General features: G+C 32.4%; 6 protein-coding genes across 7 annotated transcripts; 3 read left to right on the top strand and 3 right to left on the bottom strand.

Annotated features, from left to right (window-relative positions):
• The first annotated feature begins 609 nt into the window (after positions 1 to 609).
• LOC126676675 (uncharacterized) lies at positions 610 to 2,336 on the top strand. 2 transcript variants are annotated; one of them, XM_050370935.1, is made up of 4 exons: positions 610 to 1,135; positions 1,231 to 1,362; positions 1,471 to 1,875; positions 2,037 to 2,336. In XM_050370935.1, exons 1-4 carry the CDS (start codon positions 1,014 to 1,016, stop codon positions 2,173 to 2,175), a joined length of 798 nt encoding a protein of 265 aa, XP_050226892.1. In that variant the 5' UTR covers positions 610 to 1,013; the 3' UTR covers positions 2,176 to 2,336. The 2 variants fall into 2 exon arrangements, with proteins under 2 accessions (XP_050226892.1, XP_055961628.1); XM_056105653.1 differs by having other exon boundaries at positions 1,058 to 1,142.
• Positions 2,337 to 2,738: 402 nt separating this feature from the next.
• On the bottom strand, positions 2,739 to 4,835 carry LOC126676672 (geraniol 8-hydroxylase-like). The gene is made up of 2 exons (XM_050370932.2): positions 3,883 to 4,835; positions 2,739 to 3,474 (listed from the first exon to the last, which is right to left on the bottom strand). The coding sequence occupies exons 1-2, from the start codon at positions 4,759 to 4,761 to the stop codon at positions 2,863 to 2,865; spliced, it is 1,491 nt and encodes a 496-aa protein (XP_050226889.1). The 5' UTR covers positions 4,762 to 4,835; the 3' UTR covers positions 2,739 to 2,862.
• A 1,117-nt stretch (positions 4,836 to 5,952) lies between these two features.
• LOC126676674 (geraniol 8-hydroxylase-like) lies at positions 5,953 to 9,230 on the bottom strand. Its single transcript, XM_050370934.2, has 2 exons — positions 8,227 to 9,230; positions 5,953 to 6,596 (listed from the first exon to the last, which is right to left on the bottom strand). The coding sequence occupies exons 1-2, from the start codon at positions 9,103 to 9,105 to the stop codon at positions 5,985 to 5,987; spliced, it is 1,491 nt and encodes a 496-aa protein (XP_050226891.1). The 5' UTR covers positions 9,106 to 9,230; the 3' UTR covers positions 5,953 to 5,984.
• A 2,503-nt stretch (positions 9,231 to 11,733) lies between these two features.
• On the top strand, positions 11,734 to 12,643 carry LOC126677923 (growth-regulating factor 10-like). Its single transcript, XM_050372737.2, has 2 exons — positions 11,734 to 12,219; positions 12,300 to 12,643. The coding sequence occupies exons 1-2, from the start codon at positions 11,868 to 11,870 to the stop codon at positions 12,617 to 12,619; spliced, it is 672 nt and encodes a 223-aa protein (XP_050228694.1). The 5' UTR covers positions 11,734 to 11,867; the 3' UTR covers positions 12,620 to 12,643.
• Positions 12,644 to 15,231: 2,588 nt separating this feature from the next.
• LOC126678838 (probable sugar phosphate/phosphate translocator At1g12500) lies at positions 15,232 to 16,969 on the top strand. Its single transcript, XM_050373747.2, has one exon. It carries the CDS (start codon positions 15,464 to 15,466, stop codon positions 16,547 to 16,549), a length of 1,086 nt encoding a protein of 361 aa, XP_050229704.1. The 5' UTR covers positions 15,232 to 15,463; the 3' UTR covers positions 16,550 to 16,969.
• A 2,072-nt stretch (positions 16,970 to 19,041) lies between these two features.
• On the bottom strand, positions 19,042 to 20,308 carry LOC126676754 (blue copper protein 1a-like). The gene is made up of 2 exons (XM_050371030.2): positions 20,002 to 20,308; positions 19,042 to 19,557 (listed from the first exon to the last, which is right to left on the bottom strand). The coding sequence occupies exons 1-2, from the start codon at positions 20,165 to 20,167 to the stop codon at positions 19,211 to 19,213; spliced, it is 513 nt and encodes a 170-aa protein (XP_050226987.1). The 5' UTR covers positions 20,168 to 20,308; the 3' UTR covers positions 19,042 to 19,210.
• Positions 20,309 to 20,763: the final 455 nt, after the last annotated feature.

Genomic DNA, 20,763 nt, shown 5'->3' with positions numbered 1-20,763 from the left:
CTTCATCTTTTTGCAATTTATTTAATTAATATTATATATATAATTATTTATATAACAAATTGTATAAATATCAATAATTTACTATAATTTGAGATTAAATAAAAAATAATTTATACAAATAAATATTATACATATCGCGGGTCATATAGATATAGCTTTTAACTTTAATACAGTTTGATTTAAATAGAACTGAATTAAATAGTAATAAAGTTAAAATACTATAACAATTTTCGGTTAAATAGAATTTTCAAAATATTAGAATATTATGACAGTTTTAAATTTAATAGGTTTTTCAAAGCACCTAGAGATAAATTGTTGGATTGGGATTCTCTCAAGTTCAAAATGAACTTGAGGGGTCATGTTCACGATCTACACCGTTCATTATACAATGAACGGTGTAGATTAATTTAATTAAAATTGTATATTTTTGATCTATACCGTTCATTTTATAATGAGTGGTGTAGATCATGAACATGACCCCCTCAAGTTTAAAATGAACATGACCCTCTCAAGTTTAAAATGAACTTGAATGAATTCCAATCCTAAATTGTTTTATATAAATTGAACTCATCATTTAACGTGAAAGTTAAATTTATTTATTTTAACAAGAAAAAATCCATCAAAAGGATTGCCAGCACTACCCCTAATAAGCCCCCCTTTTTCAGAATCAAAACTTTAGCCCCTACCTTTTTAGGTCCAATTAGGGTTTTTCTCGTTTTTTAATTAATTGAATTTCCATAATTCTGAAGCTCACAGCCTTCAGTTCTGAGCTACAATCAAGCCCACTAACTTCGCCATCTTCCTCTACTTTCTGTTTTCAGAAAATTAAATAATCCGATTCTTTAATCGGAATCTGTTTTTTACGGCCCGGTTCACTGTATAACGTTTCTTTGAATTGAATTAAGAAGAATGGTTCACTTTAATAGATCAAATTGCTTTGGCTAAAATATTGATATGGAATTTTAATTATGCATGGGAACTTTGATTACTGATTAGAACAGTGTAATCAGGCCATGGAGGTGGAGGATTGGGAAAGCTGTTCTTCATCTGAATTGATTGATAGTACTGATGATACTGCTATCAAAGATGAAGATTTGTGCTATACGCTCCACTCTTTAACCAAATTGCAGTTTAGGTAAAATGTAAAAACATCACTCAATTTATAATCTTTATTTCTTTTATATTTATTTGGTTTTCTTATTTATTAATTTAATCTTTTCCATGTTTTAGGAGTGACATCTCAAAGGCCAAATGGAATAATGAAATGGGAATGGCTGAGTTGATTGAAAAAAAGGGTAAATTGTGGACAACTACCGGAGTTGTTCGGAACGGAAAGAGCTACTGCACAATTGAGGAAACATTGTATGTAAGATTAGAATAATTTTTGTTATTCTTAAAATAATCTTACATTTTTGGGATTTTTGTATTTGTTAACTATTAGTTAATATAATGGAAAATGTTTCGCTCCAGGTTCTTGACTGAATTGGGGGCATTAATTGTTATGGATGATGATGGTACACATATTTCCTTAGAAAATTTGTATGGGAAGATTGGAGATGAAAAGAGTTGGTGTTGCTTGCAGCTTTTTGAGGTTTATTGGCATATGAAGTCTTTAGGCTATATTGTTGCACGCCATGGTCTTCCTTGGTCTGTAAAGAGTGTTAAGAGTATCTGTCAATCTGATTCAATTAATGGTGCACAAGAAAACAATGAATTGGTAGTCGATGTGCATGTGAAACAGATGGATTCGATTGCGGAAAGTCTGAAGAATTTGCAGGTCGATGAGATGAGATTGGATTTTGATGTTTATCTTCCAAATAGCAAGTTTAGAAAGTCCTCTCCTGGTGATCCAGCTTTTTTGCTAAGCTTAATTAGGTAATTTTTGTTTACTGTCCTTGTAAGTGCATTCTTTGATATGTGATTCAATGTTGTACTCTTTTAACTGGATTGATATATATTTTTTGGTTCGGTTTGAGACTATAAAAATTATCTGATTTTCTTAGTTTGGTTCGATGTTCTCTTCTGTTACATTGTAGGGGAAATCCACCATCCAAATCTCAAATTGAAGCCCTTGAGAGACAATGTGGTGAAATTTCTTTGAAGTTTTGTCATATCGATAACGGCCGTGTCAGCATTTTTACCTTTCAGAAGGTTGAGCTTCCTCTGCTACCATGACTGTCGCAGGAGCAGCTTGAGTTGCAGATAATGTGTGGGGAAAGAGAATAATTTAATTGAATTTATAAAATTGAGATTTGGGGCCAAAATTACATGTATCTATAGCATCAAATTGTAACTCAACTCTGTTTTTGTAATGGAATGCAATTCATTTTTTTATCTTTATGTTAGGCTTGTGCAATCTGCAGAAAGAGGATTTTCATGCACTTTCTTTAGTTAGCTGAGGAAATTGCCTGGTTAATACATTGAATGGGATGCAGGTTAAAAGAAAATTGCCTGGTTAATTTATAAATTGATAATACCATTTTGATAAAGTTTTAAGAGCAAATTACTCTTAACGCCCCTCACGTTTGTCACAATTCACAGTTACTATTAATGTCATGTTTAAATGGTGGATTTTGCGTTGTTTTTGTTTTTTTATCAATCTGCAACACAATTTAGAGATGTATGACATTTTCATATTAAAAATGATTTCCAAAAAAATAGTTGAACAACATTTGATTAACCAAGTAAAATTTTACCTCTCCTTAATAAATTTCATACTCTGCCACTGTCTATAGATATGCAAAACGTCAACTAGTCAAAATTTATTGAGAAGAGAGGTAAAATTACTTGATCTAACACATGTCCGTACAGTTCATCGATGTGAACTAGCCAAAATAATTATTGGCATAAATGAGTAATATCTCACATTCTTAAGCTAGGTATAGCTCGCAAAGGTTTAGCCTTTTGTAAAGAGAGTCCAAACTTATCTTCCATATCCATGCTCTCTAGTTCAACACCATCTTCAAGTTTCCAATCAAAGCAATTAATGAGTGATCCCAACATCAAGTACAACATTCTCATAGCCAATGGTAATCCAGGACAAATTCTTCGTCCAGCGCCAAATGGCACGAGTTCAAAATTTCTACCTTGAACATCAATATCCGACTTCAAAAATCTCTCTGGCCGGAAGGTTTCTGAATCTTCCCATAGATTGGGATCTCTCCCTATAGCCCAAACATTCACCAGAATTTGAGCATCTTTCGGAATTGTGAAGCCATTCGTTGTTTCTACGTCTGATCTTGCTTTTCGAGGGAGTAGTAAAGGAACCGCCGGATGCAATCTTAAAGTTTCTTTGACAATTGCTTTAAGATAAGGTAAATCATTAATGTGTGATTCCTGTAACAGTTTGCCTCTGCCAATAGTCTGCTCTAGTTCAGCTTGAGCTTTCGACAAGGTCATTGGGTTGCGCAACAACTCTGCCATCGCCCATTCTAATGTGCTTGAAGTTGTATCCGTTCCGGCAACAAATAGAACCTTCATATCATTTCTTTGTGTTAGAAAGAGAAAAATCAAGTTGAAATAACGTCAAGTTCGACCTCGACTCAACTCACTAATTAAAGCTCGATTGAGTTTAATTTTAGGGGCTCGAGTTTGAATTCAAACTCTCTGGAATAATTAAAGACTCGAATAATCAAACTCATTAATTAAATTTTAGCATAAAAACAAATGTAAATTAATTAAATCTCCATTAATCTTGCGAACTTGTCGAGTCCAATATGTTGATACTCGAATATAATTCAGCAATTGATTTGAGTAGCTTGAATTAGTTTTCGAATATTTTTTAGTCAATTTTCCGTTGACAATTTAACGCTACTTGGTTACCCGTTAGATATATATCAATCAAAAAAAGGAAAAATTAATGGATCATAAAAAAGAACTTACCAAAAACAGATGTTTGATGCAATTTCCATCTATACCGTCATCTTCATTCAGGTCAAGAAGTGTATCTAGCGTGTCATTTGCTGGGACATACCCTTCATTTTTCCTTAACTTCAATCTTTCATCAATCAGACCGTCAATTAGACCCAGTATTTTCCCGAAATAGATCGTCATCCTACGCCTTACACCTTGCGGATCAATCTTTTTGAGTAACGGAAAATAATCTGATAAATTTGGTTTTCCTGCCTCATCCATAATGCATCTCACTACCTCCTTAAACTCGCGCACTTTTTCCGAGCTCGAATCGGTCAAATCGAGTGAAAGAATTGTATTAGACAATGCATTAAGCGTAGTTTTGAAAGCTTCTTCACCAATATTAATTGCCTTACCACTAGAGCAACATTGTTGAACATCAGCAATGAGTTCTTGGATTTTCTTGCTCCGGAGATTTTGATTGGCGTCAAGTTTCTGACTCGAAAAAATGAAAGAGTTGCATATTTTTCTCTGTTTTCTCCACAACGGCCCAATTGGTAACCAAGGTAAGCCGGCTTCATGGTGATCACAAGCATGGACAGCGTCAACAATAGTCCGATCAGCTAGATGCACATCATGAGTTTGTAGAATTTCCTTGGAGAAAGTTTCGGAAGAGATGACTATGGTTGTTATCTGACCAAGCTTAAGACTCATAATAGGGCCATGAATGTAGGCAAGCTTGGCCAGTGACTTATGAGGTTTGTCACCGAGGTCAAGCAAGTTTCCGATTACAGGTAACGGTGTTGGACCGCTTGGCAGCTTTCTTGAACGGTCGGGTCTCGTCCCTGTAACAAACAAAGTCAGCAAGAAGAGGAAGAAACACAGTAAAGAGGCTGTCAAGAACTCCATTTTGCTTCACTCAATAATTGGGATTTTGGATTTGAGGTATTTAATGTAACCTTTGTTTTTAATGTCTGCCTTGGAGTTTGGGGTTTATTATTAGTTCAGTCCATATCAGGGTATCGTGAATATCTTCCCACGTTCATTTCTTTAATGTAAAAAAGATATTTTCAAAGATTTGTTCATGTTTTTTTAATCACAGCATAATAATTGTAAAGCCTGTGAAATTTTGAAGTTTTTAATTTATTCAATTTCACCTTTTGTCCTACCCAGAGTAAGGCACTCACCATGGTCTGTGCTCAGGTAAATGTTTGCAGTCTTTTTTTTTTTTTTGGTTTAATTCTATAAAAAGTTACGACCTTTACACGAATTTTCATTTTAATCACGACCTTTAAAAATTGTCATATAAAATCATGACCTTTCATATTTTTTCAAATCTATCACCGACTATTTTTATGGTGAATTTTACATTTTTTTTTTTTTCAAATCTGCCGGATTATGGTGGCCACGTCATCAAAAATACACCAAAAATTTATTTGGTGATAGATTTGAAAAAAAAATGAAAAGTCGTGGTTTTATATGGCAACTTTTAAAAGTCGTGATTAAAATGAAAATTCGTGTAAAGGTCGTGACTTTTTATGGAATTAACATTTTTTTTTTTGCTATTCATGTTATTTGATTTAAATTTAGAATACCAAATATTTAATGTTAGAGTAATTAATTGTAGTAGTTTGACTTTGCAAGTTCTTGAATGCAAAATGACGAGAATTTTATTTGAAGTCTTAAAGAAAGTAATGTTCTAAAATGCAAAGGTTGAGCTGTATTATGTTTCTTATACTTATCATAAAACATTAAATGCATATTTTGAAAAAATAAAAAAAAGGAATTGTAAGTGTTATATTTAGTAAAATGGCTTTGGAAAATGTACATAACTAATTGATTACAAAGGGCAATTTAGACAAATTATCACAAGTTACCTATAAATAACTACTTTCTTAATTCTTGTAAAATGGGTGCTTTTTCTATCTTTACGGGACGGAGGGAGTAATTACTACTATTCGATGAACTCGTCGTAATCAATTAATATTGACATTTTTTTGTCAATTTTCAAAACTTAGTTCGATAATTTTTATGCTTTCCTTGTAACTGTTTCACATTTGGCTTCAACAAATTTGCCTATTTTCAGAAACAGACCACCCATAATGATTATTAGCATAAAATTGATCAATATTTCACAATCTTAGACTAGGGATAGCTCGTAAAGGTTCAGCCTTCTCTAATGTGATGCCAAACTTATCTTCCATATCCATATTCTCTGGTTTAACGCCATCTTCAAGTTTCCAATCAAAGCAATTAATGAGTGATCCCAACATCAAGTACAACGATCTCATAGCCAACGGTAATCCAGGACAAATTCTCCGTCCAGCGCCAAATGGTATGAGCTCAAAATTTCGACCTCGAATGTCAATATCCGACCCCAAAAATCTCTCTGGACGAAATGACTCTGAATCTTCCCATAGATTTGGATCTCTCCCAATAGCCCAGACATTCACCAGGGTTTGAGCATCTTTTGGAATTGTAAAGCCATTCATAATTTCTAAGTCGGATCTCGCTTTTCGGGGGAGTAATAAGGGAACTGCTGGGTGCAATCTGAAAGTTTCTTTAACAACTGCTTTTAGATAAGGTAAATGATCAATTTGTGATTCATGTAGCAGTTTGCCTCTGCCAATAGTATGCTCTATTTCAGCTTGAGCTTTCGACAAGGTTATGGGGTTACGGAGTAGTTCTGTCATCGCCCATTCCAATGTGCTTGAAGTTGTATCGGTCCCAGCAATAAATAGAATCTTCACAACATATCTCTAGGTTAGAAATGGCACAGTCAAGTCGAATCAAATAAAAATGTTGTCAAGTTAACATTCAGAAATGAAAGCACGGATATTATGTTCTTGGTCAATACAAACATTACAAAGGCGGTTGGTTTTTACAAGTGTGTTCATAGTCAATTTCCATATTCGGGGATCGATGTTAACCATAATCTAGATTCTTTGTTTTTTTTAAGTAGTTTAGTTTTCTTGACTTGCATCTTTTGGATTTTTTTTCCTTGCCACTCCTTTTGGCTTTTAATAAAATCCATAATTTATCAAAAAAAACATTCAACTCAACTTTAAACTTCATAGCTCAAAATTCAATTAGAAAATTAAGTTTTTATTTTAGGAGTTTGAGTTAGAATTCAATACAATAATTAAGACCTGTTATAGACGTGATTATTTATAAAAATATTATAAAAGTACATTTTAGTATGAAAATAATAAAAAAAAGAGCAAATTACCCATCTTTTGTTCCTCCTATTTCAAAATCAACGATCGTTCACTTTTATTGATATTTTATTTTTTCCGTTCATTTTTTATATTAGTCAATTAAGGCATAGAACTCAACTAAAAACAGAAATTTTAATTTAATTTCTTAACTTATTTTTGCATAAGTATAAATTAAAATTATATTTTTATTAGATTTAAATGAACCCAAGTTATTTTATTTTCATTTTTAGTATAATTATTTTCAAAATTCTTATTTCTCTTACTTTTTAAAATCTAAAACCAAAATAAAAATATGAATTCATTGAGACATTAAATTTTATAAAAATATAACTAATATTTATATTTATACTAAAAATAAGTTCAAGGGAAATTTAAATTAAAATATAATTTTATGAATTAAATCCTTTCATTTAGTTGACTGGCATAAAAAGTGAATGGAAAACTAAAATATCAATATAAATAAAAATAGAGGGCTATATTGCTTGCTTTCAAATAAGAGGGAAGATATTGAATACTATGTCAGATTAATTTGCTCTTAGAAATGTCAGATTAATTTGCTCTTAGAAATATATAATTTTAAAGGATAAAATTATAGATCAGTTTGATTAGATTCGTGAACTTATTGAATCAAATATCATGACACTCCGCCCATTTAATAATTAACTCAAGTAGCTTTAACTATAGCTTAATTGAATCAAATTTAAGTCAATGACAAGTAGTTTGTAAGTTGACTCGAATTTGTTAAACCTATTAGATAAATCAATCAAGAAAACCAAACAATTTTTTTCAAATTTAAAATTTATATTTTCTATAAATTATGACTAAATTTTTTTATTTTTACAATTATGTCTAATTTGAATTTTTTTGTAATTACGTCCAAAATTTCAAATTTTATTCTTTTAAGTCCAAATTATCGTACAACAGAATTGTAATAATAAAAAGATTTAGAAGTTAGACAATTTTTCTTTGAATTCAAAAAATAAATTTTAAGTTGAGCACAATTGTATAAATACCTTTTGAACTAAATATAATTATAAAAATTAAAAAAAATTGATCGCAATTGGTAAGAAATACGAATTGGTAAGAAACGCGAAGGTTTGAATTGTAGAGATGATTGTGCCAAAAATTAATGGAAAGTGAGAAAGAAACTAATTACCAAGAACAGATGTTTGATGCAATTTCTATCCAAACCATCATCTTCATTCAGGTCAAGAAGTGTATCTAGCATGTCATTTGCTGGGATATACCCTTCATTTCTCCTTAACTTCAATCTTTCATCCATTAGACTGTCAATTAGACCCAGTATTTTCCCGAAATAGATCGTCATCCTACGCCTTACACCTTGCGGATCAATCATTTTGAGTAATGGAAAATAATCTGATAAATTTGGTTTTCCAACCTCGTCCATAATGCATCTCACTACCTTCTTAAACTCGCGTACTTCTTCCGTCTTCGAATCGGTCAAATCCAGTGAAAAAATAGTACTTGACAAGGCATTTAGCATAGTTTTGAAAGCTTCTTGACCAATATTCATCGCCTTACCACTAGAGCAACATTCTTGAACATCAGAAATTAGTTGTTGAATTTTCTTGCTCCGGAGATTTTGATTGGCGTCAAGCCTCTGACTGGAAAATATATGAGAATTGCATATTTTTCTCAGTTTTCTCCACAACGGCCCAACTGGTAAAAAAGGCAAGCTGACTTCATAGTGATCACAAGCATAGAGAGCATCACCAACAGCCCGATCAGCTAAGTGAACATCTTGAGTTTGTAGAATTTCCTTAGCGAAAGTTTCGGAAGAAATGACTATGGTTGTTATCCGACCAAGCTTAAGACTCATAATAGGGCCATGAATCTTGGCAAGCTTGGCCAGCGACTTATGAGGTTTGTCACCGAGGTGAAGCAAGTTTCCGATGATAGGTAATGGTGTTGGACCTCTTGGAAGCTTCTTCGAGCCGGCGGGTTTCATCCCTGTAACTAACAAAGTTATCAGGAATAGGAAGAAGCACATTAAACAGGCTGTTGAGAACTCCATCTGGGATTTGGAGTTTGGATATGGAGGTATTCAACAACCTTTGTTTTTAATGTCAACATTGAAGTTCGGGATTTATGAACAAAAACTTCTTGCTGCCAAATTTTGCTGCTGCTTTGGCAGCAGGAAATACTTGCAAACTAGTATGTGGCGTCCTGGTCCTGAGAGGCTTCCACGCTAGACTCAAATCAAAATCCTTAATCGGTTAATTGACAAGTACTAATACTGGCCAATGTTGAAATCTTTAATAACACAAACATTCTATTAATTTTTAACATTTCTTTTTAAATCTATAAAATAATCACCATAATCACTATTCCTAAAAGATGTCCCAAACAAAAATGTAATTGCACAATTTTATTCTTTTTTTCTCTATTAGAAGATTTCAAATTTTATTTATTTATTTTTTGATAACTTGGGGGAGGGAGAGCGCTTGTGGGAGGAATTGAATCACGACCTTGACAGTTTGCTGTATAGCGCTTATAACATTTGATAAATTTAATATCAATTGAACTATACAAAACTACTTAATACTTTAATGCATGAAATGACTCCGAATCTTCCCATAGATTTGGAATCTCCCAATAGCCCAAACATTCACCAAATTAAATTTAAATATCTTTTGGAATTGTAAAGCCGTACATAATCTCTACGTCTGATCATGCTTTTCTAGAGAGTAAAATAAGGGAAATGTTGGGTGCAATCTGAGAATTTTTGATACTTTTAGAAAACAAATCAAATTAATGGTAAGATTTCTATACCAAATTCATGAGAGATGCAATGCTACTTCAGTTTTACTTTGAATACAGAGTTGTGAAATTTTGGAAAGTTACTTTAGAGAATGAAACAACGAAAAGATTGACTCATGACTATAAATACTTAGTTAAAATGTTAAAAAATGAAAAAAAAATTGTCATTTTTCGGCAAATATGATCTATTTTTTAGAGCTGATAGAGTTTGATTTTTGAAAAGCTAACAAGAGTGAAAAGAACTAAGGTAATTTTTATTTTTATTTTTGTTTATATAATTCTGCCTTTTTAACTATATTAATTGTATTATTTGTATTTAATCAGCCACCTTAAACTATTGACACTCAATCATATTGCTATTATGATGTCTCATAATAAACTCATATCTATAAAAAAACATTTATTAAAAATTCAATTCAGTTGATATTAGGTCGATGCTCGCCCGTTATGCGGATGAGAGCAAGTAATTTTTTTAAAAAATAAGTTTAAATTTAAATTAATGTAATGTTATTTGAAATCTTTTTAACTTATAATTTAAATTAATATTATAGTTGAATTAGTGGATATAAGATGGATTTTTAAATTAAATTTATAGATTTAATCTAAATAAATAAATTTATAAGAAAATCTGTTAATAACTTTTAAGAATTCATGCATTTTTTTAACTCACGTTAAATTAAATTATTCACTTTATAATATAAATTAAATAGTATTGATAAAAGTAAATATCATATCTCATAGGAAAGAGTAGACAAAGTAAGCACGTATGTTGCTTCCGAAGGCAATGGTTTACAGAAGAATCACGACGATAAAAAATTCACCGAAAATGCAACAGAGAGAAAAGCACGACGAGAAATCTACCGGAAGACGGGCAACAATGAGATGGAGAGCGATGTGCGGCGGGATGGAAGGGAAAATAGAGAGAAGTAGACGAATGAAAAAAAATAAAAATAGAGAAATTTGAGAGAAAGGAGAACTGAAAAGAGATAATCTGTGGCGGCTATGTGTAAATTATAACATAAAAAGAGTTGAAATCTTCTATATATAGTAGGATATATTAGTAAATATATTTATAATTAAGATAGCGTGTAAAGGTGAAAAAAGTCTAAATAAATTATAAAATTCAGGTATTTTTAAAATACTCCCAACATAAAGGACTAATTATCTTGAAAGTTGCAATTTTTTCAATTTTTTTATTATATCATAAATTTTCACAATCGTATATTTGTTTATATTTTTTAATTTTTATTCTATTTATTTTTTTAAATTAGATTTTTTTTTATTTTAAAATGGTTTTAAATATGTCCTTCATAATTGACACTCTGTCTAAATATATGTCTAATATTGTAAAAATAAGTAGAATTAAAATTGAAAATCGAAAAAATATAAATAAAATTGACGATTTTAAATTTTTTAAATATGTCTTCTACATTTAGATTTTATTTATAGAAAATTACAATATATTTAAAAAATTTAAAAATTAAAATTGTATATCGAATATGAAATATTTTTTAAATGGGGAATTTTAATTTGAAAAACCGGAAATAATTAAAATTGAAAAAGGCGATAAAATTGAATATTGTAAAAGTTTGAAATACAAACTAAAAATTCAAGAAGATAAGATAATTTAAAATGATAAAGTAAAATGAAAATGGTAAGTTGGTGAGTCTGGCATAGCGAAGCAGAAGGTAACAAAAGCTTATTTGTGAGGAGGCTATAAAAGTTAGGTCCCAGTTGTCTGACATCTCGTGTGTTTCTGTCAAAACAAATACCTGACAATGTCAGCACACTGTTCAGTCTCACTTTACAACTATTGTCTTAACTTAATTAGGTGGGCATGTTCAGACAAAATGTAGCCATGGCAACAGATTTTTCTATTGCTGTTTAAATACCCAACACGTGACTTCTGAGATCATATGTACTCATTACATCAATATTTACAAGTTCAGTTAAATTTTCTGACTTAACTCTATAGTTTCTGTAATTTGCAGAAGCATACTGAACTCTGTTTTGACCATGGAGTTTCAACCTTCAAAGATTGCTCGTCTTGCAGATTCTAGTACTGGGTCACCTCCAATTGGGCTAGGACTTGCACTTGGACGTGGCGGGGTCTGCGGCGGCAGCGGTGGCGGGTTAAGTGATGATGATCGTCATAGAGCATTGGCTCCGACGAGTGGCTACACAAAACCATCAGCTTCTTCTTGTTGTTATGGGTTCACAGTTGTTCAACTTGGAGAGCTTCAGCTTCAGTCTCTGATCTACAAATATATAGAAGCAGGGTGTCCAGTTCCGTACAATCTTATTCTTCCTATTTGGAAAAGTGTTTCTTGCTCCCTCGATTCAACCTTGTTCCAACTTTTCCCCAGCTGTAAGCCCAATTTTACTATAGTTGTATTAAATTTTACTAATTTGATTAATATTATGTTTTGTTTGGGTGTATGTTTATAGTTATGGGAGTTAGCCAAATGCAAATGGAGTATAGGAACGGGGTTGAGGCAGAGCCGGGGAGATGTAGAAGAACAGACGGGAAGAAATGGAGGTGCAGCAAAGAAGCGTTGCCTGACCAAAAGTACTGCGAACGACACATGCATAGAGGCCGTCCGCGTTCAAGAAAGCTTGTGGAAGCTGCTTCTCATGATCAAACGACAAGTAGTAGTAGTAGTACCAACCTAACCATTTCACTCCCTGTAACTAGTAACACTGATCTTTTTTCACTGAGTGGGTTCTATTGTAACAGTGCCCATCATGGGCCTATTCCAAGGAATTGAATAATGTCCATTTTCAGTAGGAAATTAAGACTTTGAGATTATTTTGTACTTCACGAACAATTTTACTTAATTAGGAAATTGGGTGATTTGATGTGCATTTGGTCTTAGCATAAGAAAGAAATGGTATTTGTTGCTGATTCTTTGCTAGGTGTTTTTTTCACGGGCTGGACTTAGATGCATTTTGGTCGTGTCCAATTCTGTCTAACTCTTTTTAATGTGACTCCAAACTCCTTTTGGATTCGATTTGAACTTAATAGTTATTATTATCCAAATTCGGTCTGTATTATTAAATTTTATGTAGATCTAATCTTTTCGAACCTATATAAAAAGATGTCACGTAATATATGGGCCTATCACAGGGCTGGGCCAGAATTGGTGAAAATAAGAGCTCAAGCCTAGTTCAAGAGGACCTAGCTGGACGGGTACCCAACCCAGTCATCTATTAAAACTGTCCAATTCTTTAGCCCACAAGACCAAATAAAGATAAGAAAGACTCAACACTTAGAAGATGAAGAGAACACAGCATATAAAGATATTAAATGAGCTTTCCACTTTGAATAATTTATATCGATTTGGGACAAATATTTCTTGTAAATTTTACATGTAAATTTTGACATCGTAACTTTGGAAAGGCTTAAGATGCAAATAAAATAATTCATCATTTCTGAAAGGAATGAGCAACAGTCATAAAAACAAATAGAAAAAAATTACACCATAAATTGCATTTTAGTAAAATATATTCAAAATCACTGAATAATAGTTTCTTAATAAAAACACCCAAGCATGTTTGTAAAATTAGATTTCTAAATTTTTCTCTAAACTTTTCTAAAAGAATTAACACATCAAAAATAAATTAAAATTAAATTTATTCTAAAACTATAACTTTAATTTTCCACCACGGATCCCATTCGTAGTGTAACAGGACTTTCATTTCATCATGTTTTACATTATATCTGTGGCACAAAATGCATTTTTTAGATTTTTTTTATTATTATTTTGAATCAATATAGTATTTTTGTAAATTATAGAGTTAAAATAATACTCCCTCCGTCCCATTTTATTTGTCCACTTTCTAATTTCATACATATTAAGAAAATTTTAATTACTAACAATTCTTCCTTTTGTACCCTTTTTGATTCTTGAGTTAATTTAGAATTACTATATTAGAAAAGAAGAATAGTCAATACAATAATAGTAATAACATTAAATGCCAATATTCTATAAATTATATCTATTTATATTAAGGGTAAAAGAGGAAAATATGTGTATATAATGCAAATGTGACAATCATTTTGGGATATCCAAATATAGAATAGTGGACAAATAAAATAGGACGGAGGGAGTATAAGATATATGGATGATTTGGAATATGAGTTGAAATTTTGTTGGGCAAGTAGCCACATGCAAATCTTTTTTGTTTTTCTTTGTTTCTTCTTATCTTGAAGATGAGTGGTGTGTGAGTTGTGATCAAAGCGTTGTTCTTTTCCAACTTGGCATTGGCCTTTTAGGTTAGCAAACTTAAAAGCACATACCAAAACTTTTTTTAAGGAAAATTACTTTAATTTCATACACTCTTTTAAATTTAGTTTTTTAGACTTGAAGTGAAATTTAGCAAGTGAAGGAGTTAAAATCTTAATTTTATTCGGTTGGTCGTGCAATATAAAATACAAAGTTGTTGGGACTTATGGTATAAAGTTGGCCATTTTGGTAAAGTTTAGGGTGTTTTGATTGAGTTATCCATTCAAATTATCTGGTCATATTTATTTCCATCTGATGACTATTTGGAGTACTTGTATATTAAATTATGGAAAAATTATTTTTATCAAAGTTTTATGTCACATACCCTAAATCATCATCAATCGCCAAGTAGTCGGTCCAAATCTAATTCTTGCCACCTCTAATATTTTTGCTGAGATAACAAGTTTAATTATTGTGACTTGAAAAATGTACATTATTTGGAGTGTCATGTTTGACAGTGATAAGTATATGAATTTATTTTTTTTATAACAAATGAAACAATTCTAAAGACGCCAACCATTTTTTAGCTCTTTGTTGTCAATTTCAGCTGCAATTAGCATTTTATATTAAAAAAATTCCAAAAATAGTTAATTCCTTGATATTTGGAATTATGTAATTTTTTTTTCTAATAGGTAGCCAGGTGTGTTCCATTTTTTTCCAAATTTATTAAAAGGTAAAAATAAAAAATAAAACCAAAATAATGTTTGTATTTTAAAAATTTGTTCAATTTTTATTTTAAATATATTTTTCTTTCATAAAATACTTAAATATGTAAATTTATGTATATTTTTTTGTTCTGATAATTGTAAATTTATGTATATTGTTTATACTCAATGATGTTCAATTATTTAATATTTTATGGTGTGTGAATTACCTCACGAGATGTGAACTCTCTCCAGTTCAAATAAAAAACTGGAGAACAAAGTCAAAAAACCTCACACGTGTTAAGTATAAACGCGGTAATAAAATATAAAAAAACACACGGTAATATCTAGTCTGATTATGGTCATCTGACAGTAAATAAGGTAAAAAATCCACTACCGACACTCTGACTCTAAAACTAAGCTCATTTCACGAGGAATCTAATGATGTTTTATTCTCTTCCCACACTCTCTCCTCATATCCAACGATCCGCATTCCCCCTCCTCCCCAAATCTAAATCTCCACCCTCCATTCAGATCCATTTGTAATAACACTATCGCCATTTTCATCTCTGTTTTTCTTCGTTCTTTCTCAGATCTTGCTCTTCTTATTTTCCCTCTCTAGACACAGACATTGTAGTGAGAGAATTATTATCCTCACAAACTTCCCGTTTTGCCCTCGACAATGGTGGAAGCACAAACATGGGCAACAAGGAGAATGAGCAATCCAAGACTGGACGCAAACACAGTCACCACCGCAACAACCGACCAAGTTCTTGATATTCCGGCGACCCCACCGGGAGACGTACGTAACAATGCATATAACTCAACCGTCGGATCATATTTCTCGTCGAATATTTCAACGGCAATGATTATTGCATCATGGTACTTCTCCAACATTGGTGTATTGCTTCTGAACAAGTATCTCCTCAGTTACTACGGTTTCCGTTACCCGATATTCTTGACAATGTTGCACATGATTTCTTGCGCTATTTATAGTTACGTAGCTATTAAGTTTCTTGAAATAGTCCCGTTACAGCATATTTTATCAAGAAAACAGTTTTTAAAAATCTTTGCTTTGAGTCTTATTTTTTGTTTTTCAGTTGTTTGTGGGAATACTTCGTTGAGATACTTGCCGGTTTCTTTTAACCAAGCAATTGGGGCAACGACGCCGTTTTTCACTGCTATTTTTGCTTTCTTGATTATTTGTAAGAAAGAATCAGCTGAGGTTTACTGTGCGCTTTTGCCTGTTGTTTTTGGGATTGTTTTAGCTAGTAATAGTGAGCCTTTGTTTCATTTATTTGGTTTCTTGGTTTGCATTGGTTCAACTGCTGGACGTGCTTTGAAATCTGTTGTTCAAGGGATTATTTTGACTTCAGATTCTGAGAAATTGCATTCTATGAATTTGTTGCTTTACATGGCTCCTATGGCTGCTTTGATTTTGTTACCGTTTACTCTTTACATAGAAGGAAATGTGGCTGCAATTACTATTGAGAAAGCGAAATTTGATCCTTTTATTGCGTTCTTGTTGATTGGGAATGCTACTGTGGCTTATTTGGTGAATTTGACGAATTTTTTGGTTACCAAACATACGAGTGCTTTGACTCTGCAAGTTCTTGGCAATGCTAAGGCTGCTGTGGCTGCTGTTGTTTCGGTTTTGATCTTTAAGAATCCGGTGACGGTTATGGGAATGACGGGATTCGCGGTTACAATTATGGGGGTTGTGCTTTACAGTGAGGCTAAGAAGAGATCCAAGGTTACTACTCATTGACTGAAAGATTTAGAATTGAAAAGAAAGGAAAAAAGAAAAGAGAAGAGATTCATTTTGATTGCTACAAACACTGGTGCGGTTTCTTTCTTCTTCTTTTGCTTTAATTATTACTTTTGCTTTATAATGTTCAATCTCCATTAGATTTAATGGAAGAAAAAAAGGGAATTCGGATCGAATTGGACTGTACAGTACATTGGAACAAAGGGAAAAGGGCTATGCTTTTTTCCACCTTTTCTATTTTTTTGCCTTTTAAATTGTTACTGTTAGGATGGTTATTAGAGAATGAAATTCTCTCTCACTTTTTCCTGTGTGTAACCTTATATATTGAATTCGACTCAATTGAAACAGAACATGAACTGATTCGAACATTGATATTTTAATTGGAAGATAGAACAAAGTTCTTTCTTTTCATTTGTTAAACTATATAACTTGTATTTTAGAGCTTACTCTGTTGTCATTAAGCAATTCCATTCTATTTTATAGCTTATGCTTGTGATGAATTTTGTATTTCTTTGGTAGTGTATATGGTTGTATTGCTCTTCTCCTGATATACTCTAGTCGAAAAAAACTTTTTTGCCTTTCATGCCCGAATTTTTGTGTGGTTAGGTGTTTTTGAGGCATTCAGGCTTACTTAGATGCATATCGAAAACATAGATGTAGGCACCCTGAACGCTTGAAGTGTTCGTCTCCGTGAGGTCAGTTATGAGAATTATCGAGAACAGTGATCGTTTTGGATTCAATTTCTTGTACTTATTCGTCATCCAAGTTGCCGGAGTTGTTGGCATTTTGGATTTGTTGAGAAGGTCATTCATGAGAACCCTACTAATTGATTCGTGATAGTTGCAAGACATCTGAATCAGCTTGCTGGCAAACTTCTGGATAAGCACACAGATCATTAATGATATGTCATTTTCATATAAAAGAGTATATAACTTTCAATTACTCATATTACTATTCATGTGCATATCACTGTTAGATTCTCAATTTCTTTTGAATGACACTTTATTGGTTGTTTACCAAAATTGTTTCCGATTTTGTTTTTGAAAAATAATAATTTGTGTTTCTATAAACATGTCGTATCACTGTTTTCGACTGTGGTAATCGGAGTCTGGTAGTCGGAGCATTTAAGCTCTCCGGCGAGGCTTAATTAACTTGAAACTGACATTTGATGGCATTTTGTTCCTTTAGAGGAGTAGCTATGTATATATTTAGGGTCCAATTAAATTCTGACTAGTTGCATGAATAAGTGACTATTAATCTTGAAAGGAATATGCACCAGGTGCCTATTGATTCACTTTAGCTTGAAAGCGACCAAATTTAAGATGAAAGTGTTCAGTTTAAGCCAAAAGACTTGTGCTTTTGGTTAAGGTGTCAGTAACAAAACAACCATAAACTGCTATGAAAAAAAATATAATATTAATTTCAATTTTTATGAACTTTCAGGGCAGTAAAATATAAGCATCATGTGGGACAAGGAAAAGTTTGCTATTGCTTGAGGTTTTGTGGTTGTTACTACTTACTTCTCAGGCTATCTTAGCTTAGCTTAATTTTGTTTGTTAGTTGAAGGGTAACATTAGAAATCCTGTCTGAACTCTAGATGTTTTCAGGTAGATGGAGTCGAGCCAAAACCTTAAATCACTAGGCTTGGTCGCATCACATAGAAAAGTTTAAAAAATAGAGAGGAGATGGAGATTTTTTTATTAAAATTTCTTTTAAAAAAAATAGATTTGAAAGTGATTATCGATAGTTAGATATAATTTGACGGCTCCTTTTATCAGGCTTATTTAACTAACTTCATTAACTTTACCATTAAATCCGCATGTAATGGATGAATCATCAACTCCTTAAAAGTTGAGTAATTTGACTTGATTCCATTAATCACCTACATTGATGTATTTTAACTCATCCCAATCATCACTTATGTTAACGGAAACTTTTCAAATTCTATGTTTCAATCTCCCTTTTTATTTCCAAAAACACTTTTGAAACTCAACACTCTGTAATGCACAATTGGAGGCAAGTCCTCGCTTTTAATCGAAACATGTAGGGTTCGAAATTCTGACCTCTCGGAAGTGTATGGCCGGTGCCCTAATGTACAAAAGTCTCTATAATTATTCAATAAAGACATAGGTTTACTTTATTATCTTATGGCTCGCGTCGCGGGATAATGTGGGACGACTTGTCTGGTGCCACCAGATGTGGTTGCCAAGAGAATTTTTGGTGTTTTGCACATAAAGAGATGGAGCTGTAGACTTGGAGAATTTTTGGAAGTGGGTCACTGCAACTATTAAGTTATGATGCTAGATTTGAGTGAGTTTTCTTCAGCATATATTGACCAATGAACATGGAGATTTTCCTTTTGTGTTATGCCCACTATCCAATAGAATTATCCTTGCATTGCATTGCATTGTCAAGGTCAATTGGTACCAGTTAATTTTGATGCAATTCATGGACATGCTAAATCCAATGTGCATGTGCAAAAGTCAAAAAACTATTAAAATTTGAAAATATTATAACCATAAACAAAAGAGTATTACAACCTCAACATCTCTTAAAATAAAAAAGAATACAAACCAATTAAGACAAACAGACTCAAATAATTAACCAACAACAAAAAGAATGCTAATTTAGTTGCTACCACAACATCATTCAATCAATGTATTAAGCCACCATCAACCCAAGAACAGCAGCTATACCGAAGATCAAGCCATAGTAGTAACCGGATACATGAGCACTAGCTATGGCTGCTGAGACAGGGTTCCCAATCGGAGAAGGTGAAGCGGCAGGAGAACCCAACTCGTCGGCCAAGACAGTTATGACAAGTTTCATGTTACCGGATTCACAATGCTTGCCTACGCTGCAAATGTACCATTTCCTCCCCGGAGATGAGAGTGTGATTGTATCTTCTCCACTAGTCAATGCCTCAGTGGTGGCTGGTGCTGTGCATTCTTTGAATCCAGTTCCATCAACTTTATGCACATTGTGCACTCCTGCTGGATACTTAAATACTGCATCCATATCAACAAGATATATTAAAACAGAGAAACGTTACATAGACTCTTGATTGAGGTAATTGATTATGAACGTCATTGTACTTTGTGTTTATTTTAGTTTGGTGACCCGATTTTAATTAAAGTTTTATAGTTTAAAAACTAAATCTTCATTTAACACCGGGAGGCTTTAAGTGATTTTCGGTCAATTTATTTATGCACAATTATATTTTAGTATATTTTATACACGTGCATAATCAATAGAAATCAAATTAAAGAACGATAAACAAAATGAAGAAGTGAAACGCTAAAATGTATGATTCGGCAAGTTTCTATGCAGCATAGGTAAATTATATGGCATTTTTTTTTAGACCTTTAATTAATCGAGTAAAATGCTACTACAGTGACTAAATTACTATGAAGAAAATAAACATAAGGAAAAAGAGAGTTGAATTATTTTACCAAGTTTGTCACCAACATGAAACTCCTTTCCTTTAGCCCAAGCTTGATAATCAAAGTTGATAGTCCAGCCTGTTTCGTCACCAATTACATGTTCTATAGCAACAATTGAAGGAACCAAAGCAGCTAAAATGGCAATGGCCACGAAGATTTTGGAACAAGAAGCCATTACAATTATAAGCAAATTTAATTGTTGGATTAGTATTCTTGAAATGCTGTACTATCTCTTGGTTATTTCTTGTGATACAATTAAGTTCAGTTCTTGATTCCTATTTATAGTGTATTTCACTAGCAATTATAGCATATATGGGTTCGGCTAGAAGAGGTGGCACTGCCCAATGGCAGAACAAAAATGCTTTTGAGATTATAAATATTTCATAATTATTTTGCTTTGAGTTTTTAGGTAAAGATTATTTCAACAAATACACTTTGCTTTTGGACAGTTATGCAGGTGTAAACCTGCCACATGTGTTGAGGAAATATGTCGTTGACATTTTCTTCAAAGTAAGATTCAAGAAAATTAAATATACCTAATTCTTGTTTTCTTGCAAATTCAGCCCGTTATCCTTTCAGGCCCAAAATGATCCAATAACACATTTTCAAGAGCAGATACCGAAACTCAAGCCTTTCCTGATGGGCCGGCATAGATATTGGGCTTTGTTAGTTACCTCAAATCACACAATTTAACAGAAATTGTGTCATTTGTATCATAGCAATTCAAATGCAATAAACTATACATGCCGTGATTTTATACATTCATAATAT

This window comes from Mercurialis annua, linkage group LG4 (genome assembly GCF_937616625.2).
Source record: "Mercurialis annua linkage group LG4, ddMerAnnu1.2, whole genome shotgun sequence".
In the NCBI taxonomy this organism is placed as follows: Eukaryota; Viridiplantae; Streptophyta; class Magnoliopsida; order Malpighiales; family Euphorbiaceae; genus Mercurialis; species Mercurialis annua.
The sequence above is the reverse complement of the archived record's forward strand: the minus strand, read 5'-3'. Positions and strand labels throughout refer to the sequence as shown.

Excerpts from the sequence above, each read along its gene's own strand:
- LOC126678838 (XM_050373747.2), top strand. The coding sequence starts at position 15,464 with ATGGTGGAAGCACAAACATGGGCAACAAGGAGAATGAGCAATCCAAGA.
- LOC126677923 (XM_050372737.2), top strand. The coding sequence starts at position 11,868 with ATGGAGTTTCAACCTTCAAAGATTGCTCGTCTTGCAGATTCTAGTACT. Across the intron at positions 12,220-12,299 it reads GTTCCAACTTTTCCCCAGCT|TTATGGGAGTTAGCCAAATG; the intron begins GTAAGCCCAATT and ends GTATGTTTATAG.
- LOC126676754 (XM_050371030.2), bottom strand. The coding sequence starts at position 20,167 with ATGGCTTCTTGTTCCAAAATCTTCGTGGCCATTGCCATTTTAGCTGCT. Across the intron at positions 19,558-20,001 it reads TCATGTTGGTGACAAACTTG|TATTTAAGTATCCAGCAGGA; the intron begins GTAAAATAATTC and ends ATATGGATGCAG.
- LOC126676674 (XM_050370934.2), bottom strand. The coding sequence starts at position 9,105 with ATGGAGTTCTCAACAGCCTGTTTAATGTGCTTCTTCCTATTCCTGATA. Across the intron at positions 6,597-8,226 it reads GCATCAAACATCTGTTCTTG|ATTCTATTTATTGCTGGGAC; the intron begins GTAATTAGTTTC and ends TATGTTGTGAAG.
- LOC126676672 (XM_050370932.2), bottom strand. The coding sequence starts at position 4,761 with ATGGAGTTCTTGACAGCCTCTTTACTGTGTTTCTTCCTCTTCTTGCTG. Across the intron at positions 3,475-3,882 it reads GCATCAAACATCTGTTTTTG|GTTCTATTTGTTGCCGGAAC; the intron begins GTAAGTTCTTTT and ends AATGATATGAAG.
- LOC126676675 (XM_050370935.1), top strand. The coding sequence starts at position 1,014 with ATGGAGGTGGAGGATTGGGAAAGCTGTTCTTCATCTGAATTGATTGAT. Across the intron at positions 1,363-1,470 it reads TGCACAATTGAGGAAACATT|GTTCTTGACTGAATTGGGGG; the intron begins GTATGTAAGATT and ends GTTTCGCTCCAG. Across the intron at positions 1,876-2,036 it reads TTTTTGCTAAGCTTAATTAG|GGGAAATCCACCATCCAAAT; the intron begins GTAATTTTTGTT and ends GTTACATTGTAG.